The sequence below is a fragment of the Bos indicus genome, chromosome 5, assembly GCF_029378745.1.
Source record: "Bos indicus isolate NIAB-ARS_2022 breed Sahiwal x Tharparkar chromosome 5, NIAB-ARS_B.indTharparkar_mat_pri_1.0, whole genome shotgun sequence".
NCBI classification, from domain to species: Eukaryota; Metazoa; Chordata; class Mammalia; order Artiodactyla; family Bovidae; genus Bos; species Bos indicus.
The window spans coordinates 100,327,300-100,344,538 of NC_091764.1; the positions used below are offsets into that span (position 1 = coordinate 100,327,300).

The 17,239-nt window shown below is 36.5% G+C and overlaps 1 protein-coding gene across 1 annotated transcript; it reads left to right on the top strand.

Annotated features, from left to right (window-relative positions):
- Positions 1–9,719: 9,719 nt before the first annotated feature.
- CD69 (CD69 molecule) lies at positions 9,720–16,880 on the top strand. Its single transcript, XM_019961593.2, has 5 exons — positions 9,720–9,941; positions 12,573–12,695; positions 13,835–14,034; positions 14,416–14,519; positions 15,767–16,880. The coding sequence occupies exons 1-5, from the start codon at positions 9,872–9,874 to the stop codon at positions 15,873–15,875; spliced, it is 606 nt and encodes a 201-aa protein (XP_019817152.1). The 5' UTR covers positions 9,720–9,871; the 3' UTR covers positions 15,876–16,880.
- Positions 16,881–17,239: the final 359 nt, after the last annotated feature.

The window sequence follows — 17,239 nt, forward strand, 5'->3', positions numbered from 1 at the left end:
TCAATGCAATCCCTATCAAGCTACCAACGGTATTCTTCACAGAACTAGAACAAATAATTTCACAATTTGTATGGAAATACAAAAAACCTCAAATAGCCAAAGCGATCTTGAGAAAGAAGAATGGAACTGGAGGAATCAACCTACCTGACTTTAGGCTCTACTACAAAGCCACAGTTATCAAGACAGTATGGTACTGGCACAAAGACAGAAATATAGATCAATGGAACAAAATAGAAAGCCCAGAGATAAATCCACCCACGTATGGACACCTTATCTTTGACAAAGGAGGCAAGAATATACAATGGATTAAAGACAATCTCTTTAACAAGTGGTGCTGGGAAATCTGGTCAACCACTTGTAAAAGAATGAAACTAGAACACTTTCTAACACCATGCACAAAAATAAACTCAAAATGGATTAAAGATCTAAACGTAAGACCAGAAACTATAAAACTCCTAGAGGAGAACATAGGCAAAACACTCTCTGACATACATCACAGCAGGATCCTCTATGACCCACCTCCCAGAATATTGGAAATAAAAGCAAAAATATACAAATGGGACCTAATTAAATTTAAAAGCTTCTGCACAACAAAGGAAACTATTAGCAAGGTGAAAAGGCAGCCTTCAGAATGGGAGAAAATAGTAGCAAATGAAACAACTGACAAACAACTAATCTCAAAAATATACAAGCAACTCCTACAGCTCAACTCCAGAAAAATAAATGACCCAATCAAAAAATGGGCCAAAGAACTAAATAGACATTTCTCCAAAGAAGACATACAGATGGCTAACAAACACATGAAAAGATGCTCAACATCACTCATTATCAGAGAAATGCAAATCAAAACCACTATGAGGTACCATTTCACGCCAGTCAGAATGGCTGCGATCCAAAAGTCTACAAGCAATAAATGCTGGAGAGGGTGTGGAGAAAAGGGAACCCTCTTACACTGTTGGTGGGAATGCAAACTAGTACAGCCACTATGGAGAACACTGTGGAGATTCCTTAAAAAAACTGGAAATAGAACTGCCTTATGACCCAGAAATCCCATTGCTGGGCATACACACTGAGGAAACCAGAAGGGAAAGAGACACGTGTACCCCAATGTTCATCGCAGCACTGTTTATAATAGCCAGGACATGAAAGCAACCTAGATGTCCATCAGCAGATGAATGGATAAGGAAACTATGGACCATATACACAATGGAGTATTACTCAGCCATTAGAAAGAATAAATTTGAATCAGTTCTCATGAGGTGGATGAAACTGGAGCCTATTATACAGAGTGAAGTAAGCCAGAAAGAAAAACACCAATACAGTATACTAACGCATATATATGGAATTTAGAAAGATGGTAACAATAATCCTGTGTATGAGACAGCAAAAGAGACACTAATGTATAGAACAGTCTTATGGACTCTGTGGGAGAGGGAGAGGGTGGGGAGATTTGGGACAATGGCATTGAAACATGTAAAATATCATGTATGAAATGAGTCGCCAGTCCAGGTTCGATGCACGATACTGGATGCTTGGGGCTGGTGCACTGGGACGACCCAGAGGGATGGTATGGGGAGGGAGGAGGGAGGAGGGTTCAGGATGGGGAACACATGTATACCTGTGGCGGATTCATTTCGATATTTGGCAAAACTAATACAATATTGTAAAGTTTAAAAATAAAATAAAATTAAAAAAAAATTAATTTGAGGCTTTCCTAGCAGTTCACTGGTTTAAGACTCCACTTCCACTGCAGCGGGCATGTGTTCAACCACCAGTTGGGAACCAAGATCCAGCATACTATGCACCATGGCCAAAAAGTTTTTTTAATTAATAAAGAAGTAAATTCAAGAAGAATGCCACACTTACAATATAAGCTCTCTAATCCTTAAACAGGATATGTCTATTATTTGTATCAATATTTCATAGTTTTGTTAAATGTCTTTTGCTAGACCTATTCCGTAATATTTGATTTTTGATACTGTTGAAATTATCTTTTTAAAAATATTATTTTATATTCTTTATTGGTTTCTATAAATTCAATTATATACATATAGTCTTCTACTTTCAAGAAAATTAGCTAAACTGTATTAAATATTCTGATAGATTATTTAACAGTTTGTAGATTCCTTGGCATTTCTTATGCACTCAATAATATCAACTATGAAAACTAAAATTTATGAATCTATTTCTAGGACTATATGAAGTATTTTCCCTATTCTCCCCACTTAAGTGCAACAAAATCCTTGAATATTACATATAAAAGTTCCACAAGAAAAATGAAAGATGGTGAGGATAAGACTGATTGGAAAACTCAGGACCAGAAAAATGGTACTGAGAGAGTCATTTCCTAGGCAGGTTGATAAGAAGTCTAGGGGTCCCCAAGGAGAGAGTGGTCTGGAGTTTTCAAGGAGGAAGAAAGGACAAACTTTTTTTTCCTTCTCTACATTCCTTAGAATTATATAACAATAATGTGTCCTGCCTGAGGACAGTCTCTGGATTAAACCTTCTGGCCAATTCTGTTATCTTAAAATGTAAATTATGGGAGTAGGTCTGGTGAGGTCTTTACAACCTCCAGACATTCTTTGGATTCATTGGAGAGTATATAACTTCATTGCTAACATTAGCAAGGGGGTACTCTTTCTGCCCCCTTCTGATGGCTATGTCAGAAGCTTTCTCTATCTCCTTTATACTTTAATAAAACTTTATTACACAAAGGCTCTGAGCAATCAAGCCTCGTATCTGGCCCTGGATTGAATTCTTCTCCTCTGGGGGCCAAGAATCCTGGTGTCTTCACGTGATTCAACAACAACCTTTCAGTACAGTGGTGGGTGTTCTCTTTTTGTCTCACTTGTCCCAGAGACACAGAGCTGAAGAATCCAGCAAGCCAAAAATGCTAACCAGTGCAAACAGGAAAATGTCCATACCACAAAACCCTGTTTTCCAGCAAAAATCCAAGAAAAGGCAAACTAGCAAAACAGCAAACTTTTAGTGAATAGCTACTCTACTCCAGTCAAGCACTGTGAAAAAAATTATGGTCCTACTGTCATCCACACTAGCACACTCCAAGGTTCAAACTTGAATTTCCACACTTTCCAGCCTATAAAAAACCTTCCAACTGCACCCTCTCCTGATGAGGTGGCATTAGAGAAAGCCATCCAGGGATCCAGGATCATGTTTTTGCATTTATTTTGTATTGGAATATACTTGCTTTACAAAGGTGTATTAGTTTCTGCTGTTGTTGTTCCATCAGTCACTCAACCATGTCCAACTCTTTGCAATCCCATGGACTGCAGCATGCCAGGCTTCCCTGTTCTTCACTGTCTCCCAGAATTTGTCAGACTCACGTCTATTGAGTCCATGATACCACGACAGAGTGACTAACACACACACACACACACACACACACACACACACACACACACACACACACATCTCTTCTTTAATGTTTGGTAGGTGGGAACATAAAACTGTATTTCCTTAGTCATGTCTGATTCCCTGCAACCTGTAGACTGTAGCCCACTAAGTTCCTCTATCTATGGAATTTTCCAGGCAAGAATACTGGCATGGGTTGCCATTTCCTTCTCCAGTGGATCTTTCTGCCCCTGGGATCAAACCTGCATCTCTTATGTCTCCTAAATTGGCAGGTTGGTTCTTTACCACTAGAGTCACCTGAGATGCCCCAAACTATCTGAGTATGGTGTGTTTTACTTATGTTTTTGTGTTTCATTTATTTCCCAAAGAAGATGTATTCAATTATGGATTCAATCTATTTAAAATTTATAAAACCATTAAGATTTTTAAAAATTCTTGTTTTAATTGTAGAAGAGGTTTATCTAGGATATGCCCATTTTGCTTAAATTGTCAAGTGTGTTAGCTTAAAACTATACATAATACACTTATGACATTTCATGCCTGCTTTGACCTTCCCTTTTTCATGGGTTTCATCTTCCTTCCCTAACATCTTGCCTCAGTAAAGGACAGAAAAATCTATCAAGAAATAGTTTAATACATTTGAACTTCAAATTTATTGAGCAAAAGAGTGGTCATAATTCCTGAGTGTCTTCTACCTGCCGACAAATGTTCGTACAGTCAAAGTTGTGGTTTTCCCAATAGTCATGTATGGATGTAAGAGTTGGACCATAAAGAAGGCTGAGTGCTGAAGAATTGATGCTTTAAACTGTGGTGTTGGAGAAGTTTCTTAGGCCCTTGGATTGCAAGGAGATCAAACCAGTCAATTCTAAAGGAAATCAACCCTAATATTTATTGGAAGGACTGATGCTGAAGCTCTAATATTTTGGCCACCTGATGTGAAGAACCAGCTCATTAGAAAAGACACTGATTCTGGGAAAGATTTTGAGAAGGGGGCAACAGAGCATAAGATGGTTAACTGGCATCACCATCTCAGTGGACATGATTTTGAGCAACTCTGGGAGATGAAGGACAGGGAAGTCTGGCATGCTGCAGTCCATGGGGTCACAAAGAGTTAGACACGACTGAGCAACTGAACGATGATGTCTTCTGCCTGGAGGTTTTTCTCTCACTATGTTAGTAGATATAAATATATCCAAAGGAGGTGAGAGAAGCAGTTCTGTTGAAATTCATCATGCATCTATCAAGATTCACATACAAATAGAATTATTTGTTTCATCATTTAGTGACACAGGCCCTTATCTACCTAAAATTTCTACATGTTATATTTGCTATTTCTATACTACTATCTTTGAGAATATTCTCCCAAAATATTTTCTACATGTAAGTAGACTGGAATTAATTTACATAAAGATATATCTTATCCTTGGTATAGTTCTTTTATGTCCTTTACTTTCAAAAATAGATTTTTCAGAGTCCAGGTTTACATAATAATGAACATTGTATTTCACCTTTACTATGTCAAGTTAGGAAGAAGAAACATACCAGCTCATACTTTCCAAACCAACTCATTTCTGTGTTTGAGAAGATATTTCACCAAAGAGGAAAATTAGAAAGTTCAAAGAGTCAATTCAAAGAGAAGAGAAGGTAAGAAAGTGGTTAGCAGTGGAAATTCCCCACTTATTTACTTAAGGCTACCTCTTCTGAGCTTTTATGGTAACCAATATGAGATCACTCACACACCTGTGATTTCAAAATAAATTTGACCAATTTGCATAATTTGTTTTAATTCAAACAAAAAATGGAAGCCGTGATTCTCAAGAAGATTAAAAGTTGTTTAGAAACCTAACTCACCCATTGAAAGAAAAAGGAAACTTAAAAAAAAAAAAAAAAAAGATGAACAGGTTGTCTCCGGAAATTGTATCAGGTCTGAAGTTTGCGGTTTCTGTAAACGTAGGCCACCAAAAAGGATTCTGCTGAACTGCTGCCCAATAAGGACTGTATATCCTGTCTTCTCTGTACCACTTTGCATGCAGCTCACATTACTTCATTTCCTTTCTGGAACCTTCCCCCGGATTCTTCATATAAGGTCAAACGTGAAGGAGAACTGTTTTGAGTTGTAGTGGCTTCTTCCAAATTTGTCCAGGCACTAATTTCTCTATCTAAGTCTCAGTTTTCTCAATTGAACTGTGAAATCTTAATGATAATCTTTGCCCTGTGATAGCCCTCAAAGTTTTGATATGTTCTTTATGAAATGAAACTTCAGAAAGATCTCTAAAAAAGTGAAAGTTATATATTATGACCATGTATGTTTTGTAAGGAAAGAGTGTATTTGCACAAGTTTGGTTTCTTTAGGGTTTTTATGTGTTTCTTTGCTTCAGAGAACTGAATCCATCAGGGGTGACCACACAGGAAGCTGGCTTCCATATTTAGATGAATAAAGAGCAACCGAAATACCCTCTGACCCCAAAGTCTCTCTTACATCGCCCTGACCCTGTACACTTTGCTTTGTCCTATTTAGTGCCATTTCATAGGTGAGCTATCTTTCTTTGATTTAACAAACACTGATTAGTAATATAAACATAGAATTCACATGGGAAGACACTCTTGCAAGAGAAACTATAGGCTTTTAATAATTACATCATGACAACAGGTATCAACCAGAATTGTGCTTGGTAACTCCTATTCATTGTTCACACCTCTGCATGGATTTAAGTTGACTGCTTTCTCAAATATAAGGCAGATTTCTTACACCTAAAAAAAAAACGACTGCAGAAGGGGAGGGAGGAGTAATGCGGATTCATTTCGATATTTGGCAAAACTAATACAATATTGTAAAGTTTAAAAATAAAATAAAATTTAAAAAATTAATTTTGCAATGAAATTCAAGTTATTGCAGAAGACTTGAATTATATCAGGTATGAGGTATTCAATTAAGTATTGAATTGAATAGTATGAGGGCCAGTGGATACACCTAAGAAGCCCATCAATAGTATATGTTCTTGGTAATTTGATTAGGTTTTATGTTTTCAGCGTCTGATTACTCCCACCTTGCAAAGTGTTAATTTCAACAAAATACTGCTTTCATAAAAAACAAATAGAGAAAAATGATTTAAGAACAAAAATAACAGATTTTGATCAATGTTATAACATTTAAAGACATTTATTTTCATAAAATCAGATCACCAGACATCAGTTTTCTGTGTACAATGGCACATGTAACATATAATACACATATTATACATATATATATAGGGAAGATCTATTACATGTATTACATAGTAGTGTATATAACATGTAGTACATATAGTATACATATGTTATTACATACACTATACATAAATATACAATACGTATAAAGTATTTATGCATGTGCATATATATATAACCATGTTTATATAAGTATATATGTATAGTATCCATTCACCTGATTATGACTGAAGAAATAAGAAAACTTGAACACAAATAAGTGTTTTGGTGTCACAAAAGCTGTTAGAGTTATAAGAGACTACAACTTCTTCACCTGTAGTCTAGACAGACAAGAGTCACATTAAGTCATATCAGCAACTATACTGTGACTGCTCAGTTATTATCTGTTAACATCTTCCATCAAAGGAGGAATTTTTCTTTCCCATGATCTTAATCAAACTGTTATTTCTTCACTTATTACTAAAGGCCTAATCTATGCAAACACAGTGGTAGAAAACTAATTTTCTCATTTATGATGTTTTCTTTATAAAAGCCTTATAAGTTGGATATTATATTTTCATTGTACACTTAACAAAGCCAAAGTCCAGTAGAGTTGTATATCTGCAAATCTGCATAGGTAACAAGTGCTTGAGTTGATATTCACATATATTATTTGATGTATCCATCCAGCAAGTATTCGTTGAACTCCTATGTTCTAAGCTCTATTCTAGGTACAAGAGATGCATTGTTGTAAAATACAACCATGTCCCTGCTCTTAAAGACCTTACTTCCCAGTGAGGGAAGTAAATAAAACAATTGATAGTTTAGAAAATATGCATTTATGTAAAAATTAAAAACAAAATCTCAGATGATGACATGTTCTATAAACTAAAAGAGTGAGATAATAGTGACTCAGTTAAGTTAGTCCCTCAGTTTTTCCAACTCTTTGCAACTCCATGGAGCACAGTATGCCAGGCCTCCCTGTCCATCACCAACTCCTGGAGTATAGTCAAACTCATGTCCATTGAATCGGGATGTGATCCAGCCATTTCATCCTCTGTTGTCCCCTTCTACTCCCACCTTCGATCTTTCCCAGCATCATGGTCTTTTCAAATGAGTCAGTTCTTCACATCAGGTGGCCAAAGTATTGGAGCTTCAGCTTAAGCATCAATCCTTCCAATGAATATTCAGGACCAATTTCCTTTAGGATGGACTAGTTGGATCTCCTTGCTGTCCAAGGGACTCTCAAGAGTCTTCTCCAACACCACAGTTCAAAAGCATCAATTATTAGGTGCTCAGCTTTCTTTATAGTCCAACTCTCACATCCACACATGACTAGTGGAAAAACCATAGTTTTGACTAGACGGACCTTTGTTGGCAAAGTAATGTCTCTGCTTTTTAAATGCTGTCTAGGTTGGTCATAACTTTCCTTCCAAGGAGTAAGCATCTTTTAATTTCATGGCTGCAGTCACCATCTGCAGTGATTTTGGAGCCCAAAAAGTAAAGTCTGTCACTGTTTCTATTGTTTCCCCATTTATTTGCCATGAAGTGATGGGGCTGGATGCCATGGTCTTAGTTTTCTGAATGTTGGGTTTTAAGCCAACTTTTTCACCCTCCTCTTTCACTTTCATCAAGATGCTCTTTAGTTCTTCTTCACTTTCTGCCATAATGGTGGTGTTAAATGATAATTACTAGCCTGCAGTGGTGGAGAAGGCAATGGCAACCCACTCCAGTACTCTTGCCTGGAAAATCCTATGCACGGAGGAGCCTGGTAGGCTGCAGTCCATGCGGTCGCGAAGAGTTGGACACTTACTGAGTGGCTTCACTTTCACTTTTCACTTTCATGCATTGGAGAAGAAAATGGCAACCCACTCCATTGTTCTTGCCTGGAGAATCCCAGGGACGGGGGAGCCTGGTGGGCTGCTATCTATGGGGTCGCACAGAGTCGGACATGACTGAAGCGACTTAGCAGCAGCAGCAGCAGTCTACAGTGGTGGTGTACTTGCTAAGTTGTGTCCGACTCTTGCAACTCCATGGACTGTAGCATGCCAGGCTCCTCTGTCCATGGGATTCTCCAGGCAAGAATACTGGACTGGGTTGCCATTTCCTCTTCCAGGGGATCTTCCCAAACCATGAATTGAACCTGGGTCTCCTGCATTGCAGACAGGTTCTTTACCAACTGAGCTACAGGAGAAGCCCAAGCCTACAGTAGATGTTAATTTCCTACCCACTTGACCATAACATTTTCACAAAGGCCTTATTCTGAAAACAGAATATCTTTATTCAAGTCACATTAATGACAAAATTTGAGTACTAAAATTATTAATTAGAGCAGTATTTTGATCCTCTCCTTAAATCACTGGATATAGACATTCTGTATTTATTTTTGCATTGAGCTTATTAATTTACCTGGATGACATTGATACTATGATAATATATTTTTATAGTAATTATACTCTAATCTAGCAAATGGAAGAAAAATAGAATAAAAAGATATTACTGAGGGGAAATAAGGCAGTCCAAATGACAGTAATATATAACCTGAAAATTGAGATAAATGAAATAGATCATTTAAGATAAACAATTTTAGAACATAGAAAGGAAGTTCCAGCCACAAGGTTTCTATTTCCTGCATTAAAGCAACTACTTACTAGATAATAACTTAAGAAATTAGTTCCCAGGGAAGAAGTGAATGGCACATTTCTAAAAGCCAGTTTATAGCTCGCTAAGTAAAACACTTCCAGACTGGAGAAAGATCCATGAGGATAGATTTTTTAACCAACAATAAATCTTCTAACCCCAAATGGTGTTGGGTTCATAGCAGATGTTCAATGCATATTAGTTGTTAAACGTATGATTTAATGAATGAATGAGATTCCAGGGAAATATGACTCTTCAAATTATTTCCATCTCAAATATAGGAATCTCTAACTTTTAATTCTTTACTTGGATATTCTATTTCCTAAACTATTTGTTTTCTACAAATTTAAAAAGGATATCTCAGATTCTGGGAAATTCCCGCTTGCCTCTTCATATTGCACCTACAGTTGTGAGAAAGCACATTTCAGATGGCAGGGGAAACCCATAGCTCACCACAACAACACATTGTAAACTGTCTGAGCCTCTGGAGCATAAATTAAAGAGAACAGGAGTATCTGAGCGATTAGGAGGTGAGAGGAAGGGGGTGGAGACAACATAGCTGAATATAAATGCTGAGGTATCTCAAAGACACAGAGACGGAACAAGAGCTCCAGCAGAGACTTTCACTGTAGGTTGGCTCCACGTGGGATTAATCAGGGGGATTGTGACAAGGATGAAGATGAATTCTGAAGATTTTTCTGCAACAGAGACCAGCTCCTTGCACCTGAAAAGAGAACAACAAAGTAAGTCGATTCTTTTTCTCTAAATACTGGTAATATCTACATCTATGTTTATATCTATCTATGATATACACCAGTAGTTAGGGAGAAAATCAAGCTTGCCTTTTGTGGAAAAACTTGGCTATGTTCTATTTGATCAGGATACAAGAGAAAGTGGGAAGAAGTAAATATTTCTTTATCTATGTGAACACAGAATACCTGAGACACAAAATGAAATCACAAAGGTGAATTTTAGAAACTTCTTAAAAATCTACGTCTTTGTTTTATTTTATACCATCTCAGTTTTTCAGATTTAATTAGAAAATCCCCTCCCTAGCCCAGTGAAGTATCATTTTTTCATAGCCATCTGGACATCCCTTAGGAAGCACTGCCTCTCTTTATGAAAAATTCTATTTTTCATTCTTGACTGGCTGAACCTTGTACCATTGTGTGATTTTCATGGGCTTTATCTTGTGTTCTCAAGAAAACATCCTCCAGTTGCTAGGAACACAGGTTTCCAGACTTTGAGAGAATAGCCATATAAGCATCTGAATATTTATAGTGTCCAAAGGCAATTTATTGTGAGAACCTCATAAAGAATTCTTGAAAACACAGTCTTCTTCTCTAGTCCTATGGGTACTCTTTCCCTCCATTTCACTTTTCTATTTGTTGTTGTTGCTGTTCAGTCACTAAGTTGTGTCTAACTCTTTGTGAACCCAAGGACTGCAGCATGTCAGGCTCCCCTGTCCTCCACTGTTTCCCAGAATTTGTGCATATTCATGTCTCTTGAGTCAGTGATGCTATCTAACCATCTCATTCTTTGCTGCCCCCTTCTCTTCCTGCCTTCAATCTTTACCAGCATCACGGTCTTTTCCAATGAGTCGGCCCTTTGCATCAGGTGGCCAAAGTATTGGAGCTTCAGCATCAGTCTTTCCAGTGAATATTCAGAGTTGATTTCCTTTAGGATTGACTGGTTTGATCTTGCCCTCCATGGGGCTCTCAAGAGTCCCCCAGCACCACAATTTGCAAGCATCACTTCTTTGGCACTCACTTTTCTATTTCACCTTTCTAATCGTGGACTTCAAATTCTATATGAATCAGACATTTTTCTTCCTTTCTTTTATTTTTCATCAAAATCTACACTTTTGCTGTATCACTTTTCTCATTTTCTGTTTGTCTAATCTATCCACAGACCTTTTCATCTCTTGTCACCAGGATTTTCCCATTGTTTTCCAATAACTTTTTTGGTGAAACTTTCTTGACTTATTTCATTTCTCTCTCTCTTCCTCTCATGTTAATGAGGTGCCCCAAACACTAGAAGGTAGGAACTAGAGTTTACTTGTAAACACAACTATCCAGTAACAAAGAATGTGTTCAGAACAACAGAGGTGAAAATACCTAAAGGAGGGGGTTGTTTTCTGAATATGTGTCTACTAGCATGGTTTGCTTTAGAAAAGCATTCATTGCCTCTGATAAAACTATCTTTCACTTAGGAACACAAAATCAAGTGTGGATATTGCAAGCCACACAAATTTTTTGGTGACCAGATACCCATAACTTGATGACTCAGCTGAACTTCCTGAAAGAAAATGTATATTTAAGAATAAAACCATTCAATAATAGCATAGTTGAAATAAGAAGGAATTAATTGTAGGAATTGTGAACTTTTCCTGAAATCATCCCAATCTTCTATTGAATACTTGATTTATGAATATTAAGTCTATGCTGCTCTTGTAGCTTTATCAGTGTGAACAATCTTTGAGCACCACCCTTGAGGGATTCAATATGTACTAGAGGATTTGTTTTCAAATTTCTCCATTAATGGACAGGGCTTGTAACCAAAGCGGAAGTATACTCTTAGGGGAATGTTTTGTTGCCTAGGTGATAAAACAAACTGTGAATAACAATAGCCCTAACTAATGAACTAATGATATAACTTAAAATCAGAGAATCACCTCCTCAGCTTATCCACTGGATGTCCAAGCCAACAGTGTGAGTCCAGTGGATAAGCCAGTGGACTCTGGCATCCATGAGCTACTTGGATGTGTTGATACCTGCTGAGGAGCCAGAGATGTTCCTGCATTGAGTTTGAGCCCCTTCATTGAGTCTCACATGGTGAGAAGTGAAACTAGACAGAGAGCTCTGAACTTGCTACCCTAACTACCAAGCGCTGCTTCTGGTAATAGTTGTATGCTGATGAGAAAATAAAGATTTGCTTTAACAAGTTGAGAGAAATAGAACCAGATAGGAGTGAAGAAAAGTCTTCTCTTGGAAAATTTGAAAGCAGATCTATGCTGGGAAAAACAACCTTCAGAAGAGGCAAAAGTTGTCTTAACATCCATTGCATAGTAAATTGCTTTGAAGGAAAACAGCATCTCTTTGTCTAGTTAAACCTTAAAGAATACAATTATAATATATGTTGATTTTCATAGCTACTCAGTACATATTTGGGCAAATATTTTATAATCTCATTATTGTGACTGGATTGTTTCATTTCTAGCCAAAAATAACTTATTCAAAATTTGAGGAAACGTAACTTATAAATTTCACATAAGAAGGTAGGGAGACATATATTTTTTTAAATGCCTCAAGAGAAAATCAAATATCTCTTTCTTACTTCTATAGCCTGCCTCATCATCCACTTTCTCTCTTCAGGTCATGCCACTGGGACTTATTCTGCAACATATCATGAAGGGTCCATTCAAGTTCCTATCCCATGTGCTGTAGTAAACGTGGTCTTCATCACCACTCTCATTATAGCTCTCGTTGCTCTATCAGGTGAGTCTGCACTTCATGAGTTCATCAAAAATTCTGATTAATCTTAAATCATCTCATTTTTCGTACATGGTCAATTTCCTAGGAAATATAAAATATGGTTCCACATTCCTTAGATAACTGATACAATACTTTTCTAGTTTTCTAGTGCTTTAGAACTATTAAAAATTGTCTATGATTTATATAATACCATGGGATAAAATTACATGTGAGAAGATATTTAACTCTGGAACAGAAAGGGTTGATTTAGATTCTAAACAAATTGATATTTAATTGGAAAAATGTGGGCTGCCCACTCATTGTTGATTAAAAAATGATATCTAAGCCATAGATTAATCAGGAATTGGACAGTCTCTTATCTCAAAAGACACACAATAGTGGGTATGGATAATTGAGATAATTAAGAATATATCTAGAAGCTTCCAAGAGCTAGTTTTGTTACGGTATTTGAAGCATACAGCTATACCAAGATTCATTTGTGTTTTATACACACATGAAATTTTACAATGTTAGGATACATTCCCCAGCCATAAACCTTTTTGTATTCTGAATTGCTACTCTGCTAGTATTCTCTCCTCCACCTTGCCATATAGAGTTATATCTATCACGTCTTCAAATTCTTCCCCCTCTGCATTCAAATGCAAAACCTTAATTGGAATTTATAATATAGGGCTGGCCATAAAATTCAGTTTTTCTGTTACCTTGAACCAACTTTTCAGCCAACCCCTATACCTTATACCCCTTTTCAACTAGAGTCAAAAGACTATTTTCAAGATTTTTAAATTTCCCCACCATTTTCTGACCAAAGTGACACCCTCTTATTTCTTAGACCTTGTACAATGATGATGAGGTACAATAAGAGATCAGATAAAGTGAAAAACTGCCTTCTTGCTCTCTATGGAATTTACCTTCCTTTTTTGATATCTTTAAATGGAGCATAACCTATAAAAATTCTGAATCAGTGTGCTGTACACCTGAAGCTAATATATTGTATGTCAACTATACTTCCATAAAATTTTTTTTTTAGTTCATCTTCTTTCCTCTCTTCCTTTATCACCTAGTAGAGTATCCCTGAACTACTTTGTACCCTATGGGTACTTGGTTCCTTGTGTTGCTAAAACACACCATTTTTATGTTCACAGTGGGCCAGTACAACTGTCCAGGACAATATGCATCATCAGCGCCACCAAACACCCATGTGTTTCCATGCTCAGATGATTGGATTGGACACAAGGGGAAATACTACCTTATTTCCAAGAAAACAAAGAACTGGACCTTGGCCCAAAACTTTTGCTCCAAACATGGTGCCACGCTTGCTGTCATTGATTCTAAAGAGGACATGGTAAGATGGCATTCAAAAAGAATTCCATAAAGTGTTGGTATTCTTTTTTATTTTATATAGCTAATCCGTGATTTTCTTCTGTTTCCTTCTAAGTGTAGATATTCTGTCTGTCTCTGACCCGGGAAAACTTAGTCACAAGAAACCACATGATCAGTCTAAGGTCCAAATGAGAGTCCAGTGTAGTCTTTAAGTGTGATGTGTTTAGCTTCAAAGATCAGAAATCCAAATGAGCTGAACCCACATCGCACTATTAATCATTAGTTAATACAAATGATCAGCTGAGCTACAATGCTTACTACTTGCAGATTTGAAAAACAGAATGTATTACATACATACCAAGAGGGGTGGTTTAACATACACTTCCTTTGTTCTTCCTTCAAGAACTTTTTAAAACAACATGTGGGTAGAGCTGAACACTGGATCGGGCTGAAAAATGAAGCTGGCCAGACGTGGAAATGGTCAAATGGCCAAGAATTTAACAACTGGTGAGTTTCAAGATATCTCTTTATGCTTCCAAGGCTGCCAGCTCCCAAAGCTGGCAGCTTTCCTGTTTTTTCTTTCAAAGTGTTGTTCTTTATGAGGGTTGTGCTCTTAGAAGCAGAGCTTTAACATTCTCTTTTGTATGTTATACTCTGTGGGAAGGGTCTCCAACCTCCAGGATCTAATGCCTGATGATTCAAAGCGGAGCTGATTAAAAAATATATAAAATAAAGTGTACCATAAATGTAATGTGTTCGAATCATCCCAAAACCATCCCCCTGCCCCAGTCCATGGAGAAATTATCTTCTATGAAACTTGTCCCTGGTACCAAAATGGTTGAGGACAGCTAAACTATGGAATTCTTAAAGAAGGGCTTTAATAGTAATATCCTTTTTTATCTGCTTGGAGTTCATACAATAAGTACTTCTAGTAACTTGATCTCAGTAAATTCTAGTGAAATAAGATTCAAATATTCCAGGTATAATTATGATGATGTGAAAAAAATTTCCAATCTAATATTTTTATTTAATTGACAAGATACTTTTTGGAAAGGAATTCCCTTTTAACTTTCCCAGTTCTCATATCCACAGGGATAAAGAACAATATTTCCAATACCTATTGATAATCAGAAGCTTCTATGGGTCTGAGAGAAAACTTGCCCCAAAATTAAAGATGCTTACTTAATTTCCATTACCTGTATATTTTCAAGTTTGAAGGACACCGTATAAGTTTAGTATTAATCTTTGTCACTCAGATGTGAATGAACTGTTAGGTCTCTAGTTTCATGAAAATGAGAGATTCAGAGAACTAGTTTAAATCTCTAGAAAAAGAATCCTTAGTATGCCCCACATCCACAAATGGGCACCAGGGGCTGTTACCCCCCATAACTGTATGAACTAATATGCATGATTGTTGAACGTGCGCACTTTCTGGGAAGTTTCTCGAAGGGTTTCTGCACTCAAAAATGAATAAGAGTCACTCTTGTAGTGACACACCAGCCAAATGAATGGAGCTCTTCACTCTTAAGTTTGTATCTTCTCTCCACATACTATTCTTTTCCATCTTTGTCTACTGTCTCTACAGATTGTTCTGTGATCATTTGACTGGCATACTTGCCTCATGCATTACATCTTAAAAAAAAAAAAACAACAAAAAAAGCAGAAGCCATCACCACCACCACAAAGTTGATTTTCATATAACTGAACGGAAATGATAGGCTGAAACTAATTCCGGTTTCTTTATTGTTTGACAGGTTCAACCTTACGGGGTCTGAGAACTGTGCAGTTCTGAACAGTGCAGAGATAAGCAGCACAGAATGTGACAAGAATTTACACTGGATATGTAGCAAACCCTCCAAATAAAGAGGAATCATATTTGCTTATAGACATTCTAACATGGAACTCTAGGAAATATGACAAGTGTGGGCAAATGCCGCTCTCTGGTCAGAAGTTTCCCATTAAGACTTTGTGAGAAAAAAACGTTTGTATTATTTGGGAAACTTTCTTCCACACAAGACTGGAAAAAAGGGAGAAAAATTCCAGGCATGTCTGCATTATGGAGTACTCCTGCCATGATCTGAAAGTGTCACAGGTGACTGATACATCTTGTCCAAGGATGAGATAAATGACTGCAAAGCTTTTGAGTGCACTTTATATATTTTTGATTCAGAGATAATAAAATAACTAGGTTTAGAGTTATTATTTATTGTTGAATGACTACAAACAATGTATGCCCTTCATGCATTTGTACTGTATGAAGGAATTAGATGGTGGTATTAAAAACTGAACATAAACAAAGAAAATTTTAACTAGCAGCACAGAGATTTAGTCTAAATGCATTTTGCTAACTCCAAGGACATTAGTAAATGGGCAAATGCTTATGAAATGAAGCTTTGTAATATTTCTCTCTTTTTAAAGAAGTTTGTCAAGTTTTTTTTTCTTTTTTTGTCATTTCTCCCCCAAAGAATGGGGTGGTTAGGTATTTATGTTATTTTTTTCACTTCTTCACTGTAAACTTGCCTTTTTCAAAAGTATATAAAGTATTGCCTTATATACAGTCTCTCACAAAGGTAAGGACAAGAAGAACATGAGGAATATTTGTAAAACAGATAAAAGTGTTGGAAAATGTGCAATATGTGATGTGGCAAATGTCTCTCAGGAAAAACTCTGTATTGTTCAAATCTGGAAAAATAATAGTTCTATCTGCTTATCAATTTGTGGCTTTCCTGATACAATTCTATCATGTGCAATACTTCATGTGAAATATTTCCTAAGTGCAATAAGGTGTGTTTATTTGTTTGTCTTTTGTATCCAGTGCAATTACAAGCTGCCTTTATGTATGTTAAAATAAAAGTAAAATAAACAAAATGGTTTCTAAGAAGTGGTGATTCCTACAAAATATATTAAAACTTACATCTCATACTAGAAAGAAAGAAACAGAATAATATAACATTTTTTGGAAGACATACCTATTATAAAACCTTAACTTTATAATGATTTGTACCTGGAAAGTTGTTTTCATGTGTGTTTTCAGAGAGCTCTATACAGAAAAAGTTCAGTAAATAGTCTAATTGACTTGAGAGGAATTTATGTCAGTTAAAAAATTTTCACTCTATAACTTCATTTTTTTCTTTTTTAAAACTTTTTTATTTTGTATTGGAGTATAGATGATTAATAATGTGATAGTTTCAGATGAACAACAAAGGGACTCAGCCATACCTATATAT